Raw genomic sequence first — 17223 nt, forward strand, 5'->3', positions numbered from 1 at the left:
GACCTCTGCATATGGAAAAGAATCACTCCATCTGATGTAAAGGAATAAAGGAATCTGATGCACTAAAACCAAGACAGACCCCAGGGATCGAGTGAACAGGGAGAACAAACAGGAGTTTAACTGGGGAGTTTGGATGGGAAGGCCAAGGAGGAGGTCCTTAATAAAATTTATGGTTTCTGGATATAGTTATGTATTAGTGGACTTTCCCAGAATCCCTCAAGTTGACAAGACAGAAGAAAATAAAAAGGCAGGAATTATGGAGGGAAGAGACACATCCGTGGTGGTGACCTACAAAATGTGTGAAATGCTTGTTTTTGTACCTGAGAACAACACAGTGTACACATTCAGCAAGTGCAAAGTGATAGCACTATTGGAAGAAAAAGTTTTAAAAAAAACCTGGAGCAGTGAGTGGCCACACTAAAAGCTATAAAAATAAAGAGCACACAGACAGATCTCTTGAGCAGCAGCTGTTTATTAAGGATGGAAAGATGTTAACAGACAACAAAGAAAAGACAAAAGTGCTCAATTCCTACCTTAGTTCAGTCTTTCCCCAAAAGATAGACTACTACTCTCCAGGCAAGTGTGAAGCACACATGGAGGTGACAGGATTGCAGCTTGAGACAGATAAACAGATAGTCAAGGACTACCTTATTACTTTGAATGAGTAAAAATCTCTGAGGCTGGATGAACTGCAAGAGTATTGAAATAACTAGCTGAAAAACTCTCAGAACCACTATTTTCTTGAAATCACGGAGGATAGATTAAGTGCCAGATGAATGAAGGAGGGCAAATGGTGTCTCTATCTTCAAAAAAGGGCAAAAAAGAGGAATCTGGGAACTATCGACCAGTTAGCCTGACATCAATCCCAAGGAAAATTCTGGAAAAGATTATAAAGTTTGTGTTTTAGTGATGTAAGCCACCGTATGTCCTTTTTATGGAGAAAGGTGGGGGAATATATTAACTAACTAACAATTAAATAAAGGGGTCATTTGGAAGCATCTTCAAAACAATGCAGCAATAACTAGAAGCCAACATGGATTCCTCAAGAACAAATCCTGCCATATTAATCTTATCACATTTTTAAAAATCAGGTAACCTCCCTGGTAAACAGTGGAAACACTGTAGTCTTAATTTATCCTGACCTGAGTACTCAGAGTGTGTTTATCAATGGCTCTCACTCAAACTGGGAAGAGCTAAGAAGTGGGGTATTGCAAGGCTCAGTTCTGGGCCTGGTGCCCCTCATTTTTACTAATGAATTTGACAGGGTGCAGATTACACAAATTTGCAGGTGACACAAAATTGGGTAGAATAGATAGTACTCTGAAAGACAGAAACAAAATTCGATCAGATCTCAAGATCTTGAGCATTAAGCTGAAAACAACAGAAATAAATTTAATAGACATAAGTGCAAAGTTCTAGGAGGAAAAAAAGAAGAAAGGCACAGTTACAAGACAGGGGGATGTTTGTAACACTATATGCAAGAAGGATCTTGGAACTGTTGTAGATCACAAGCTGAATAAGAGCTAACAATGTGATGTAGCTACAACTATAGTCTCCCAATCCCATAATGCACTAGTCTCCTTCTATTCGTCCCTGGTTGGGCCTCATCTAAAGTACTGTATCCAGTTCTTGACATTGCACTTTAAGAATGATGCCAAGAAACTATTCAGAGTAGGGGAACAAGGTTGATCAGGGGATCAGAACTTATTTTTAACCTTGAAAAAAGAAGACTGAAAGGAGATATGATATGGCACTTGAAAGCTTGTCATAAAGAGAAGCAGGGTCTGTTTTCAATCATCCCAGAGTGCAGGACATCTAGAGAAAGACAGATTTTGGTTGAATATCAGGGAAAACTTCCTAACTGTTAAGAGTAGTATACATGTTAGAGTCATAAACCGCCCAGAGTAGACACAGATGGGTGATAGATAGATAGATAGATAGATAGATAGATAGACAGACAGACAGACAGACAGACAGACAGACAGACAGTATGACAATACAACCAATTACAGTGGTGCCTCGCAAGGGGAATGTAATTCATTCCTTGAGGAGTGCTATCTTGCGAAAAGTGGCTTCCACAGGAATGCATTGCAATGCATTCCTATGGGAACCTCGCAAGACGAATGACTTTTTTTTTCATCTTTTGAGGCATCGGTCTCGGGGGGGAATCGTCTTGCGAAGCATGGCCATAGAAGAAGCCATCTTGCGAGGCACCATAGCGATTGAAAAAACCATTCGTCTTGCAGTTTTTTCGTCCCGCAAGGCGTTCGTCTTGCGAGGCACCATTATACCTCAGGAGGTGATGAGCACTCCAACAGTGGAGGCATTCAAGAGAAAATTAGACAACCATCTGTTAAATATACTTTGTTTGGGCTTCTTGCATTGATCAGGGGGTTGGACTCAATGGCCTTACAGGCCCTTTCCAACTCCATTTTTCTATTATTCTACGATCAAAGGAACCTCAAGGACCTAAACCCCTAGTTATTTGTGGCAATAGCTATTGTCCATAATTGGCCATTATGTTGAGTTGCTAGGTGAGAATGCAATTGGCCACACTGTGATGATCAAGAGAAAAGTGAAATTCCTACCTAAAGAATTCTTTTGAAGTATCAGCACTTTCATTAATACATTATCTTGTGTACTTGTCATATTTGAACTCTCCTCACTATGGCTTAGAACAGGCTTGAGTCTTGACAGCTTTCCTGTAATCATACATGTAAAGACCCCTAAGTACTGTATACAATTGTTGAAATGCCTCATGCCTACAACCAATCTGTTGCTTTTGCAAGTTTAATCTTGGTATTAAGGGGCTGATTATGGAACCACGTTGACAGAACATCTCCAACCCAGTTGTACATCATATAAACCACTATAGGTGGTGTCAAACTCCCATGATTCCTAGTAATACTGCATACCTTTAACTCTGTAATCTATAACACTACAAAATGCAGCTCTTTCTTTTTTTCCCCCCAAAGCACAAGTGGACTATCAGCAAGGGTCCAACTGTGTTATTCCTAATTACCTTTTTTTCACTCTTGATCCTGTGGCTCTCATAATTAGTTACCTGGGGCTGCAATCCAATTTGAAGTGATGACAAGAAAGTGATCCATGAAAAAGTAATAAGTTAAATCCAATTTCAGCCTTCCTCTAATTAAATGCACATGGAACTAATGACTCAAACCCTACCATTTCAGTGATAATGGTAATTAGCGAGGTGGGAGTCACTCTCTTTTTCAACACTGTAGGTGTAAACCACAAGGTAAAATGGCAGGAGCACTCTTAATAACGTATGTCATTTTGTCAGCAATTTACACATTTCTGACCAGTCAAGTATATTTCATTTGTTTTCTTTTTTCATGTTTATAAGGTATCCAAAGATATTTTGGCACATTGTGTAGCCTTGCAACCTTTTCTCTTTCGCTCCATGTTTTGAAAATCTTTCCTTTAAAATAATGATGATAAACTACAGTTTATGTGTACAAAAGCACCCGTTAAAAGGTGAGTCACAATAGGTAGGCAGGCAACCAGATTTTCCAACCACACAGCAATTTCTTGAAGCAGACATAATATCAAACTGGTGTTGGAACCAGGTTGTTTAAGGGGTCCAGACTCCTCAAGCATTCAATAGTGCATGGTTTCTTGTTTTGTTTGTTTGCTTGCTTGCTTTTTATGGGGTTTTTGGTAGTTTGCTGAGAATATGATAATCCTGGAGCCCTATAGCTTGACAACCACAAAGTGTGTAGCCTTTGCTCAGACGTGACTACACCTGTATACCTTTGTGAGTCACTAATCTTAATAAAGTTTTTGAGAGAGAGGAAGCAAGACTAACACTGACTCATTCAGGATATAAACAAGTATACTTCTTCAAGGTCAGATAAATATTTGCAGCAATGCTGCTTCTGGTGGAATCTGTTTCCATCATGCACCCTGAAATGGAATAATTTACATTACCCACACACAGAAAATGTTAAGAGACATGTATGACACAGAAGCAGTTGCATCCTGCCCATAAGAGTGGGATGCTTGGGACTGCAGATGTTGTGCATTATTTATGTGGGCCAGACAGAATAACTATGATGTGGATAAACAATTGTTTACAGATTCATAGAGTGCTTATCGATGGCTCCTTCTCAAGTTGGGAGGAGGTTACAAGCAGGTTGCCACAAGGCTCAGTCATGGGGCTCGTGCTCTTCAAGTTTTTTTAATTAATGAATTGGATGAGAGGATGTAGAGAATGCTTATCAAATTTGTAGATGACACAAAACTGAGTGGGAACAATCTTCTCAAAAACAAACGAAATTCAAGAAGATCTTGATAGGATCAAGCACTATTGACAACAGAACAAAACAACAGAATGAAATTTAACAGGGATAAGTGGCAAGGTTCTACATCTAGGAGGAAAAATACACTTACAAGATGGAAGGTACTTGGCTCAGCAATACTATATAAGAGAAGAGTCTTGGAAATGTTGTAGATCACAAGCTGAATAAAAGCCAACAGTTTGATGTGACTGCAAAAAAAGGCAATGCTATTTTAGGCTGTACTAACATAGGTATAGTCTCTAAATCCTGTACAGTACTAGTTCACCTCTATTTGGCTATAGTTAGGTCTCAGATTGAGAACTGTTTCCAGTTCTGGACACCACACTTTAAGAAGAATGCTAACAAACTGGAACAAATTCGGAGGCGGGCAACAAGAATCATCAAAGGACTGGAATCCAAGTCCTATGAAGAAAGACTGAAATAACTGGGGACATTTAGCCTTGAGAAAAGAAGACTGAGGGGCGATAGCACACTTCATATACGTGAAAGACTGTCATATTGATGAAAGAAAGGTTCTGTTCTCAATCATCCTAAGGGGAGGACATGTAGTAATGGCCTCAAATTACAGGAAAACAGATATTAGTTGAATATCAGGCAAAACTTTCTAACCAATTACCACCGGAGTAAGTGAGCATTCTAACACTAGAGACATTCAAGGGGAAAAAAATCATATCTAGCAAGGGATTTGACTCAATGACCTTACAGGCTCCTTTTGACTCCATTATATTGTGGAATATGGAATAATCATATTCCAATATTTTGATTAATTTATTGTGGAACATATAGGAATTACTGCTCTGGAAACAAATAGGTCTGAGAAAGGAATACTACTGCTCATATGTGACCTGTGCTCTCCACATCCTCATCTCGTCCCTAACTAATTTAGCTACAGCATATAATCCAGGGGTAGGAAAGGTTGTAAGACTAAGGTTGCTCCATATCTGCACTGCCATCCAAAGCTCTAAACAGTGTAAAGAAACCACTCTTTTAAGATGGTAATAGCCTGCTCCATTGGGAAATGTGGCTGCTACTGCTACTACTGTACCTGGTGAACTTAGGAGAAAAAGCCAAGAGCAAATTCTATTCCCTGCTCAGTCACCTTTCCCTATGGATGTCACACACCAAGATAATACGGACATGGACCCTGTTCTGCTAATTATGAATTCAAGACCAGCAGCACTTTACATCATCATTTATTATACAAAAAACCTTTCTTCACACATGGGATTCAAGAGTTTCCCAGATGGCCTCCTGCCCAGACAGTGAACAGCCCAGATCACCTTTAGTTTTAACTGTTTTTGGACCATGTGCCCCTTTCTCACGTTCTTAGAAGAGCAAACATTTTGTGTTCTTCCTAAGTGTATATCTACACCTAATCCAGTGGAGCCAAGCTGCTACTCCAGTGTGGTGTAACAGGTACTGTTGTGTTATGAGATCTGAGTTCCAGTATCACTTGGCTATGAAATTCAGTAAGTGATTCTGCTTCCATAATATTAAGCATCTATTCCACAGTGTGTCCCCCCCGTTTTCAGAAAAGTTTTTTTCAGAGTGCAGGGCAGGCTGCAGGAAGGAGTACAGACAGTCAATGGGGGCAGAGGTTCCAGCAGAAATACACCACAAGATTCTGGAGATGTTCTTACATTGACCACAATAGAATAAATAAGTAAAGACTAGACTAGTCTGAACTCAATATAGACTATTGCTTGTAACTTGTTTCATTATTTTTCCAAGCTCTAATCGCAGCAATATAGCAAGCTACTTTTACAGGGAACTTTATTTAGCCTAGGATTATCAACTCTGCCTGGCAACAGTTCTCTCTTTTGTGAGATGCTGGGGAATGAACCTGGGGGTTTTTTGCATGCAAAATAACAGGCTCCGCCACTGAGCTATTGTCTCTTCTGAACTTGAGGAACTAACTTCATTCTTCTGGTTACAGTAGTTCATGTGAGCATGAAGAGGTAAATGAACTGGAGTCTATCTGAGGGGGCTACCATTCTCTCTTATCAGTCTTCCTCATCTCTGCATCCACCTATCTTGAAGGGTCAGCCAGGCAGGGACACCTGTAGGTGCAGTTTTTTAGGCCCCTGTTCCCATGCTCTGGAACTTCATTCTGTAGGACATATGACTGGCCTCCTCCGTTACACATATTTTGTTGTCGCACTGAGATAAGAGGTGCACACGTTCGTGTTTTTGGACAACAACAAGCAGAATTCCTTGAGCTTTTGCGGTAGTAAATTGTCTCTGGAGTTCTATCCTGTGGGGTTATATTAGAAGGGGCTGTTTTATCATCTCTGCTGCATGAACTTATTTTCCCCAATTTTATTTTATTATTTTATTATTTCTGTTTAAACAATTTTCTTTCATACTTTTGCTTTCCAACAAATGTCATGTCAATGTTATCAAGTCTTACAAATCAGATACTTTATAATTTTTGAGAGTATTTATTATCATGATATATGACTTTCTTTGCTGCTCAGAACACCTTTCTAAAACACTTTTTAATACTGCCAAAGTTTACATACATTTACATACAGTTTGTTTTCTGAAAGGTAATTCTTTATTTTCTTCTAATTTACATATCCATGCTAACAACTTAAATAAGCAAATAATGCAAAAAAGCAATACTAAGAGTAAGTGATCAAAAGGACATATTGTAATATATTAGGAAAATGTACTCCTAGTCATACATATCCCGGCCAGGTAAGCTGAAAATATTTCAGGGCTATTTCATACTATGAAATAGAAGTTGACACCAGAGGCAAATATTTGCACAAAAAGCTTTAATCTCTACCCATTTTGTTTTCTATGGTTTTGATATTTTCATGGTTTAATTTCTGACTATTAAAACCAATTCCTCGAACTTTGAAATGTCTTTTGTTTGTATTATTAGCCCACGAAGGCAGAGCTCACTGCCAAATAAAAGACCAAGCTGTATACTGACTGCACTTTAAAATGTGAGTCATAGCATTTGCATTTGTAGATTTATTTTTGTAAAACCTAGCAGCAGACATTTTAAACCAAATGCTGATACACAAAATGCAAGAAATGTGCAAGAACATGTCTGCAACAATAATCGCAGAGGTCAAAAGAAAAAGGGACGGGCAAAATAAATTCTACTGCAAGACATTAAACGGAGTTGTCCTTTTGTGCCAAATTCACTTGGCATACGACTTCATAGAAGAGCCAGCAATAACCCATGCAACACTCTAACTACTTCATTTTTACTTGGCTATAGGGCAAACATGACTTTGGTATGGCACTTCCTTTGGCTACCAGTTTGTAGACACAACTCAGAAATGTTGGTGATTACCTCTGATGACCTAGGTCCAGGCTACATAAACAGCTGTATTCCCCCATCCCTGGCCTGCCACCCAAGCTTGGTTCTCTTCAGGAAAATCCCTTCTCTTGGTGTCATTCCTCTTGGAGGAACATTTAATGGATACACAAGAAAAGGCTTTCTTTATGGGTCCACCTGAGTTTTGAAACTCCCTGACAAGGAAGAGTAGGCTGGTCCCTCTTTAGCTGATCTTCTGTCAGCAAGCAAATACTTTTTAGAAACAGAGTGAGCCTTTTGTTAATTAATTTGATGGCAAGGTTGAGGCTTGCTATCAGACCGAGTGCTGTACTTTTTTTTTAAAGTGCTATGTTTCCAAACTATGGTTTTAATTTTATTCACGTTTGAAAAATCCAGTTATTTTTTTAAAAAATGGTTTTAAAAAAACCACTTTGTTCATTTGGTATGTGCACAAAGAACCTGGTTTGTAATTTTGATTAAGAGCAATCTGAAGTTATGGCATTGGTATAGCTTGAATATGGTTAACTCTTGGTTGAAGAAGGTGATGCAAAGCGTCATTTAAAATACATGATCTTGTCAAACAGGACAAGGAAGGATCTGTGTGCATTTGTGTATTTTTCCTTAACAACTTCTCTTACGCGCTCAGGCCCTTTTATTGCACCACTGGGCTCACACTGTCTGTTATATTCAAGGATAGGTTTAAGGATGCAAAAGCTCAAGGAGCAAGGGTGGAAAAAGAATGGGCAGTCATTTGAATCGGTGAGTGACAGGTTGGACCAGCTCTCTGTATACATTAATAAATTAGAATTTTAATTGTGTCTCCAACTGCAAAAGCAACTCCAATACTCTAATATGTACCAACAATTGGCTATGTTATAAAATCTGCAATGTAGCCATCACTGTTGACCTATGAAACCCAATTCCAGTTCTTACTAGGGAAACTGGTTGGTTTGATCCTTTCAACTTATTTGAATCCTTACAAATAAGCTCACAGCTGAAAGGTCAACACAGTAATATTTCATCCTCTGGAGCAGTTCTTAAGACATCTACACAACAAAGCATTTCTCCTAGTACCTGACACTGGGCCTTGCTAGCACAATATCTCATTAAAAATGTCCCCAGTAGAAGAGTCTATTAAAAGGCAAATGGATCATCTACAGATTGACCAAACTAACAGTTAAAAAATAAACAGTTTTAACAAAACAGAATGCATTCAGCACTTAATTCTTTCACAACAGTTTTAAATACAAATCTATCAAGATACAAGTCTTTAATTACAAAAAAAGAAAAACTGAATTGAAAGTGTATTGAAATAATTGGTTTGCAATAAGTAGAACAATGCAATGTGTTACCATGACAAGCCCAAGGCATTTATAGATACTGTGATTTGCTCTACTTTATTTTACAAGAGCCTATAGTTTCAACCCATTGAAATCTGTAAGCTCTGTAACTGTTAGTAACAACAATAATACATATAGCCATGTTGGCAGCTAGCCAGATTCTCATTTGCAGAAACTGTAAAATTAAAAGTAACAAATGCAAAATAGATTTCTATTATACTTTCTTCCTTGGTGAATCAAGATCCTGAAAATACAGGTCCAGCAAAAGTCAGTTATTTCCAGTCGAAGGAAAACTGTTTCCAACTGAGATAAGTATAAATATAGCGAGGCAAGAGACACACAGTTCAGCACATCAATGTAACACAACACAACACATAACACCACACCACATACACCAGATACTAACAATTGTGTAGCAGCAGCAAGAACAACTGACAAGGACAATATCGATTTTCCTCCATAGATTTAAACTGGCCTGGCTGGGTGAACAATTAGAATATTTTTCATGGATAGTCAAATAATATGCTTAAAGGCTAAGAAAGTTTTTAAAATATATTCATACTTTGAAGAATATATATAATATATTATAGCGGTACATTCTCTGGTTTTGATTTTGCCTTTTTGGGATGTGAGATTTTGCATTTTTAGACTAATTAAAACATTCTCATTGTTCTTTTAAAATTTATTTATTTCTACTGTATTTTGGATTCAATTCTCACTTAAGTATTTGCCTGTAAGCTAAGTTAATTTTTCATATATTTTCAAGATTTTTTTCCCTACAGTTTTTCCATAGCTGCAGGGTTTTTTTGGATGTTTCCAATATTTGGAATTTTATTTTTATGGATACAGAAGATAGAAGCAATGTAGATAAATAAAGCTCATAGGATTAGACAAGTGGAATTACTGCATCAATTGAACGACTTCTATACTGATACCAAGATGAATTTTGATATGATTGGAAATGGCTGCCTGATCTCATTTCGAGATTAACCCTTAATTGGGATAGAATGCCAGCTCTGACGAACACAAGCTTCTGATTTATCTGTAAAAGTCTATAAAGTTTTGGAGGGTCTTAGGGAGATGTTCAGACATCAGACTCTCTGACATGACAATCTGGCACTGGTTCATTTTTATAACATTATACTCCCAAGCATGGTTCAATTACTAACGTAACAGCTTTTTTTAAAAAAAAAAATCTGTTCATCCTATGTACACTATATATTTTTTCATCAAGTTGTGTTAATTTCATTGGACTTACTAAAACACAGCAACATACAAATACAATTTTGTGGTTGTATCATCTTACCTGAAGGGCTGGCTGTTTTTCATTCCTCTTGGGGGATTTCAGACCACTAACTTGCTGCTGCTGCTGCTGCTGCTGCTGTTGTTGTTGTTGCTGCTGCTGTTGTTGTTGTTGTTGCTGCTGCTGTTGTTGTTGTTGCTGTTGCTGCTGCTGTAACAGAAGCTGTCTTGCTACCTGTAGAGCCTAGGAAAATTAACAACAGAAATAAAATTATTCTAGTATAAATTGTTTTATCTTGTACAAAGATTTATTGTTACTATATTGCAGCAGTGAATATAAGAACACTCACACCAACAGACTAAAGAAAATCAAAGCCAAAATGTTCATATGGCAATGACGATCCCTCATTTAGCACAGAGCGAATGGCCACAAAGAGATCTTTGCTGGCTAATAAATTCCTTTCAGGAATATATCTTTCGGCTTCCATATGCTGCCCCTATCCTGGAAAAAAAAGTGACTGCAACTTTCACAGGAGAGGTGTCAATTTACCAAACTGCTAGTGTGATGATTTTACAATTTGATGTCAGAAATCACAGCTTCTGTAGTAGGATTAGGCAAAAGATGTTTGTTGGTGAGAACACAGCCTTGGCTGTTTTACAGAGTAATGAGTCATCAGTGGCCAAAATCCCAGACTCCTTTTGAAGTTCTGTCATAGGATAAAAAGCAACATCCCACAGAGAAGCATATACTTTGTGAAATAATAGTTTTATTGCTCCCTGATGAAGACACACATTGCAGAAGAAAGCTTGTGATATGTCCTCTTCCTGCATGACCTTTCTTACCTAGAGAGAATCCTGAGCTCAGCTCAACTCATAATGCTACACATTCCTCTTTCTTGCCATACCTTTTCTGTTCTCTTCTCAGAGAAGAACTGAACTAGGAAACCCTATCTCCATACAGGCTTCCCCACAGCATGAAAAACCCTGTTTAATTCTTTAGATTGAAGTTGGCCTCTGGCTGTGATGTTAACGCAACTATTGGCCTTGTTATATCATATATTTAAACAAAGTCTGTTGAAAACTGGTCTGCCTGTTCAGTGTTCAGGTTCAGTCCCAGTTTGCTGCAACAGTACTGGATAACAAGATGACAAAGGCAGTCTTCACGGGCAAGACTGAAATTTCAGTTGGCCAATCAGTCAGATGAACCTGGGAAATAACTAAACAGGACATGAGAGTGGATGTAGTCTCCTGATATCTGTCCTTAGCATTTGGAAATGCTAAATATGATGCCTCTGAATGTGTTACCTGTTTATTTAAAGCTATCCGATAGCTTTTTTTAAAAAAATATCTAAGCAATTGTTCATTGTTTATCATGACAATCAATGACATACATTAACTATAAATTATGTGCAGGAGGATATGGGGGAGGTTTGCTGCCTCTTGGAAAAACTAAAGTAAAAGATCTGGTGTTCTCAGCGAGTCAGAGTGTGATAAAAATTAAACCCATCCTTCAAAGAAGTTGACCACATTTGACAATACGATGCATCAAAAAAGCAGCATGGTAACTCCAGACTCATGTACTAATAGCTAATGATAAATTAGAAACCAAAAATACGAGCACCCTGATGAAACCTCAGCAATGGCTGGAAACACTGTAAAAGTAGTCAGCGGTGACAGTGTCAGGTTTGGAAATGCATTTGAAATTGTTGACAGAGCAGCCGGGTGACAGAAATAGGAGACTGGGGAAAGAACAAAGCGATGTACGAAGTGTTTCCCCACCCAGCTCTTTCTGAGAAACCTGAAGCACTCACCAACATTTCAGATGCAAAGGAGAAAGCCTGCCTCTAGGAGCCAGAAGGAAATTAATGTCTGCAGGAGGACAGCTGGAAGCTTAGATGCCTCAAGGAGTTGCCTCTTGCTTGCTGCCTCATTGGAGGATTCACCATTGCTGGACTCAAGGGTTTCCTTGTCTCCTTGGAGACGTTCAGTACATGCGTAGGTGTTAACAGTGGGAAGAGTGAAGACTTCATTAATGTAAAACAAGAAAGAAATAGTCCTGTGCAAGAAGCCTACACGGAAGGCATCCACACTTCCTTCTGCATATGTTCACTGAGATATTTAGCCAATGCAAATCATGCTGCATTCTTGAATTAGGTGAGGAGTATCTTTACCTCCGCAAGTCAAGATGCGCGATTCCTCACTGAGCTAGAAAGTTTAGTGACTAAGTGAGGGAATGACTTCTCAAATGGAAATCATGTACTTCATTTAGATCTGAAAGTACCTAGCAAAGGCCCAGAATATTGTGCTTCTATTTCTACTTTTACACTCTCTAGTCTAGACAGACACACTGACTATCTAAATTTATTTGGCAGCAGGGAAATAATATTTAGCTGGGACATGAATAGTACTGTTACCAGCTCTTTTACCAATCTGTTCAATCTGATACATGGACAGTGGTAAAATATTTCATGAATAAACTGTATTACAGGGGGTCAGAGGAAGAGCACATCAGGGGTCTCAAACATGTGGCCCACGGGCCATTTGCGGCCTGCTGGATGATAGTTTGTGGCCCCTATTTTGCCTGCCCTCCCTGAAGCGCCCACACGTCCGCTACTGTAAAGAGTAAAAAAAGAGCCTAGCCTCACTTGCCAGCTCTCTCCCAAGACAGCGCCTCTTGCACCTTCCATCCAGAACTGCAGCCTGCCAGCCAGCCCACCTGTCTGACGGCTGCAGTTCCAGATGGAGGGTGCAAGAGGCACTGTCTTGGGGGACAGCTGGTGAACAAGGCGTGCTGCTGGCCCTTTTCCCTGAGCACCCGAGTTGCCGCCAAGTGATGCCTGAGAAGGGAGCTCGCTCCCGGCCCGTCCTCAAAGAGCGCCTCCAAGCTGCCAACAGTAGCTGCCTCCACCGTTGCCTCTTCCAGGGAAGCGGCTCTCTGGCTCTGTCGGCACCGCAGCACCAGCCCAGCCAGTGACCGCCTCAGTGCCCAGTGGTGCTTCCTCCTCCTCCTCCTCTTCATCCTGCTTCAGCCACCTCTGCTCTGGAGGCTGCCTGGGCTCGCCTCACAAAGTTTGCTCCTCTGTCGTGGTGGGGATAGCTCCTGCTGCTGAGTGCACCTTTTTTGAGGGGGGCCCTCAGAGGAAGGTTGCTGGACCTCCGTGTGTGTGTGTGTGTGTGTGTGTGTGTGTGTGTGTGTGTGTGTGTGTGTGTGTGTGCGCGCGCTTGTGTGCGTACCTGTGGGTGGCCTGCCCCATTCTGTTTAATTTCACAGGTACCAGTGGGGACTTTTCTCCTTTGGCAAGGCGGATTCTGTGAGGGATTTTTAAAAATTATGTCGTGCCCTCCCCCCTCTGGCTAGGCAGTCGCTGGCGTTCCCTCCCTTCTCCGCTTCTTCATCCTGGTGGTGGTAGTGAAGAAGGAGCCGGAGGGGGTTGTGGCCAGCTACAAGGGCTCACGTGCTCCTCCTCCTCCTCCTCCTCGGAGCCCCAGCCGGGCTAAGGAAACCCTGGGCAGCTTCCTCAGGCTCTTGCTCCGCTTGGCGGAAAATCTGATGCAGCCCAGCCTCACCTAGACTCTGCCTCCAGAGGTAAATTGAGTTTGAGAGCCCTGCTTTACATGAAGAAAGGTCTAGGTTCAGCTTGGTGTTTCCAGGCATAGTTAGGAAAGAAGCTGACCTGAAACCCTGGGGAGCTGCTGACCATCAGCTGACCAATAGCAGGCAGGTGAACCAATGATCTGACAGTATAAGTCATCTTCCTTTGCTCTGAAGTCAATAAACATAGCTATAGCTATTTGGCATGGTCAATGCTAGGACTAACCTATACATGCACAAACACATGTGCGCACACATGCACATGCATTCTGTTGTACACTTAAACTGGTCTGAAACAGTGTTAGTGTTATAGGACCATAGATTACTCACAGAAAACAGAAATGAATGAAATTATTACTCACAAAAGTGAAAAAAGAAAGTGCAAAAGCAGGATTGCCACTGAATATTAAGACAACAAAAATCATGACTATAAATTATATAACTTAAATGTTGACAATGAAGAAAACGGAAATGTATTCTTGAAGGCTTTCACAGCCATGATCCGATGGTTGTTGTCGGTCTTCTGGGCTGTTTGGCTGTGTTTTTAAGGGTTTTTTTTCCCCCTAACATTTCACCAATCTCTGTGGCCGGCATCTTCAGAGGACAGGAGTGAGACCTCTGTCTGTGCTCTGGTGCACTTTGTTGCATAGCTGAGTATTTATAGCTGTGGGATCAGCTTTTGTCCTTTTCAGGAGATTGGGTGATTATGGTGATCAGCGTGTTTTTGTTGTGGGTGTATTCTCGTTATAAGGGGGAGAGATGATATGTCACTGTGATTAATGGGTTTTGTTAGCTGGTCTTTTGTGTGCATTGATCCCTGGTCCTTGTGGCTGAGTAGAGTTTGTTGACCTTTTGCAGGCTGTATTTTTCAGTGCTGGGAGCCAGACTTTGTTGAAAGCCTGAAACTGAAATCATGAAACATTTTCTATGCCTTAGCATCAGTCCAAATGGAGACTGCAGCCAAAGAAACAAAAGAAGTCTGAAACCTGGAAGGGCAGTTATTAAAGAAGTGGCAGAAAATCCTTATTTGTAGGGATATGTCCACTAAAGACCAAGATGAGGATCATTCATTCATTTATTCATTCATTTTTTCATATCTATCTATCTATCTATCTATCTATCTATCTATCTATCTATCTATCTATCTATCTATCTATCTATCTATCTATCTATCTATCTATCTATCTATCTATCCATCCATCCATCCATCCATCCATCCATCCATCCATCCATCCATCCATCCATCCATCCATCCATCCATCCATCCATCCATCCATCCATCCATCCATCCATCCATCCATCCGACTTAGTGGAAACACAACTCTAGGTGGTCATTACAACATAATATAAACCTAGAGACTCATCATGCAGTGATCAAACTGCAGCACTCCAGTGAAGCCTCTGATCACAACTTGAGTACAATTCTGGGCTCAGGTATCTGGATAAAAGTTGACTCATGCTTACATGCCTCTGAGGTTGGTAAATTGAGCACCCAGCTGGTTAGGGTCATAATGTTTAGCCTGCATAATTAAATTATAACCCAGCCAGAGAGACCTTTAAGCACCATTGACTGGTATATAAGCAGCACATTTTGCTTAGCTTTCAACCCAACCCTCATTCCCAATCACAATAAATAAAAATAATCCCCAACCCATAAAACATACAATATAAACAAACCAAGTAACACAGAATGATGGTGACAGCACTTGTTTGCACTAACTGAGGGGCAGAATATTTTTAAAAGCTTCCCTAAAAAGTGCAGTTTTAAGCTGTCTTTTAAAAGTGAGGACGCTTATCAGATAGAGGTCATTCCAAAGTGTGGGGCCGCTACCAAAAAGGCCTGGGTTCTAGTTGAGGTCTTCTTTGCCTTTTTCTGTGTGCCCCCCTGCAACAAGGCCGAAGAAGATCAAGCGAAACAGGAAGCATTTCTGAAGGAGAGATGATCTGATCTGTATCAAGGTCCTAAACTGCCAATGGCTTTATATATTAAAACTATCACTTTGAACTTGGCATGGAATGGGCATAACATGCAACCAGTGCGATCGTGCCAAGGATATATGATCAAATTTCTTCATTCCAGTAGTTAACCTGGCTGCCACATTCTTCACTTGCTGCGGTTTCTCTGTCAGCTTCAAGAGGCCATCTATACTGTGGCATTCAGGTTTGGTGGTTCATGCTGGTTCATTTAGCAGCAGAATATGTATCTAGTCCTTCAAAGCCTTACCTCCTTCACTGGAGGCAGAGGCCTGGTTTTCCTGCCCATCTCTTCCAGGCACTGCCTCTGAGTGGGTGCCCACTGGAGATGGGGCTTTGAACCGCTGATCACCCGTCTGACTGCTAAATGAATCAGCACAAACTGCTGAACCAGCTGTTCTTGCCCATTCCTGATTACTGTGTATGGATATGAAAGCTGGACCATGAAAGGAGCTGACAAGAAAGAATGTGAATTCATGTAAAAATAGTATTGGAGGGGAACTTCACAGATACCATGGACTGTGAGAGGCAAATAAATGGGTGAAATCAAACCCCCTGTGGTATAGGAGTATAGCGTGACAGACTCTGGAGACCTGGGTTCAAATCCCCACTCTTCCATGAAAAATCAAAGGTGGGGGAGGGGTGGAAGTGGTAAAAAACAATCAATTAATATCTCATTTGCCTTGAAAGACCTATTACAGTCACAATAAGATTCACTTTAAAAAAGGCATTCAAGAATTTTAAGCATCATAAATTCATGTCTCAACTTGTAGAAGCCATGAAGTTGAGATTCTAAAGTGAAAAATAATAAGGACAATCTCTCTTGTTTTCCTGGGGATCCATTCACAAAACTAAATCTTTACAGCTGAAGAGATTCTTGAGTATTTCAGTGAAAAAAAGCAGACAAAATATGTATGGTGTGTCATTTGCTGATTTTTCTATCTCCTCTATTCCCTCATTAAAGTAATATAGCTCAGTAGCTCTACACAAAGCATATCAGTGAAGAAAGGGAAGGAAGTGCTTACAAGGTGTAATGTATAACCTGAGAATCACACTGAGACAGGAGCTAAAAGAATGAACAACTCAAAATGCTGGTGCAGAAGACACTTAAGGAATTGGTGACAGCATCTTCAGACGTGAGCTGCTGGATCTTAGATGTAACTCTGGACACTCTTCTAACCATTCTAGTTGTGGGGCACTAGCTGTTACTGCAGTTTCTTAACAAAAAGGTATTCTGCACATGCTCAATGCATTCTAAAAAAAAGTGAGGATACGATCAAAGGAACCCTGAGAGGCACTGAGAAAAATGGCAGCATGGTGGAAACTTAGCAAAGCATAGAAAGGAGTTATGTTACCTGACTGCCTAGCTCATGGACTTGGAACACTCGGCTGTATAGCATGGCTCAGGAATTTGATTTCCCTCTGTTCACCCTGGAAGATGAACTAGCCTTTGTAAGC

General features: G+C 40.3%; 1 protein-coding gene across 32 annotated transcripts in view; it reads right to left on the reverse strand.

The window, feature by feature from the left end:
• The window catches only part of FOXP1 (forkhead box P1), a 689964-nt gene that overhangs the window by 183008 nt on the left and 489733 nt on the right, over positions 1–17223 (reverse strand). For 31 of the 32 annotated variants that reach the window (XM_078385126.1, XM_072989422.2, XM_020791061.3 and 28 more), the window contains one exon: positions 10264–10443. In XM_078385126.1, coding sequence (XP_078241252.1) covers positions 10264–10443 — 180 coding nt within the window. Of the gene's footprint in view, positions 1–10263; positions 10444–12010; positions 12066–17223 lie in introns of those variants that run through there. The other variant, XM_020791065.3, reaches the window with a different exon arrangement.

Source organism: Pogona vitticeps, chromosome 2 (genome assembly GCF_051106095.1).
Source record: "Pogona vitticeps strain Pit_001003342236 chromosome 2, PviZW2.1, whole genome shotgun sequence".
NCBI classification, from domain to species: domain Eukaryota; kingdom Metazoa; phylum Chordata; class Lepidosauria; order Squamata; family Agamidae; genus Pogona; species Pogona vitticeps.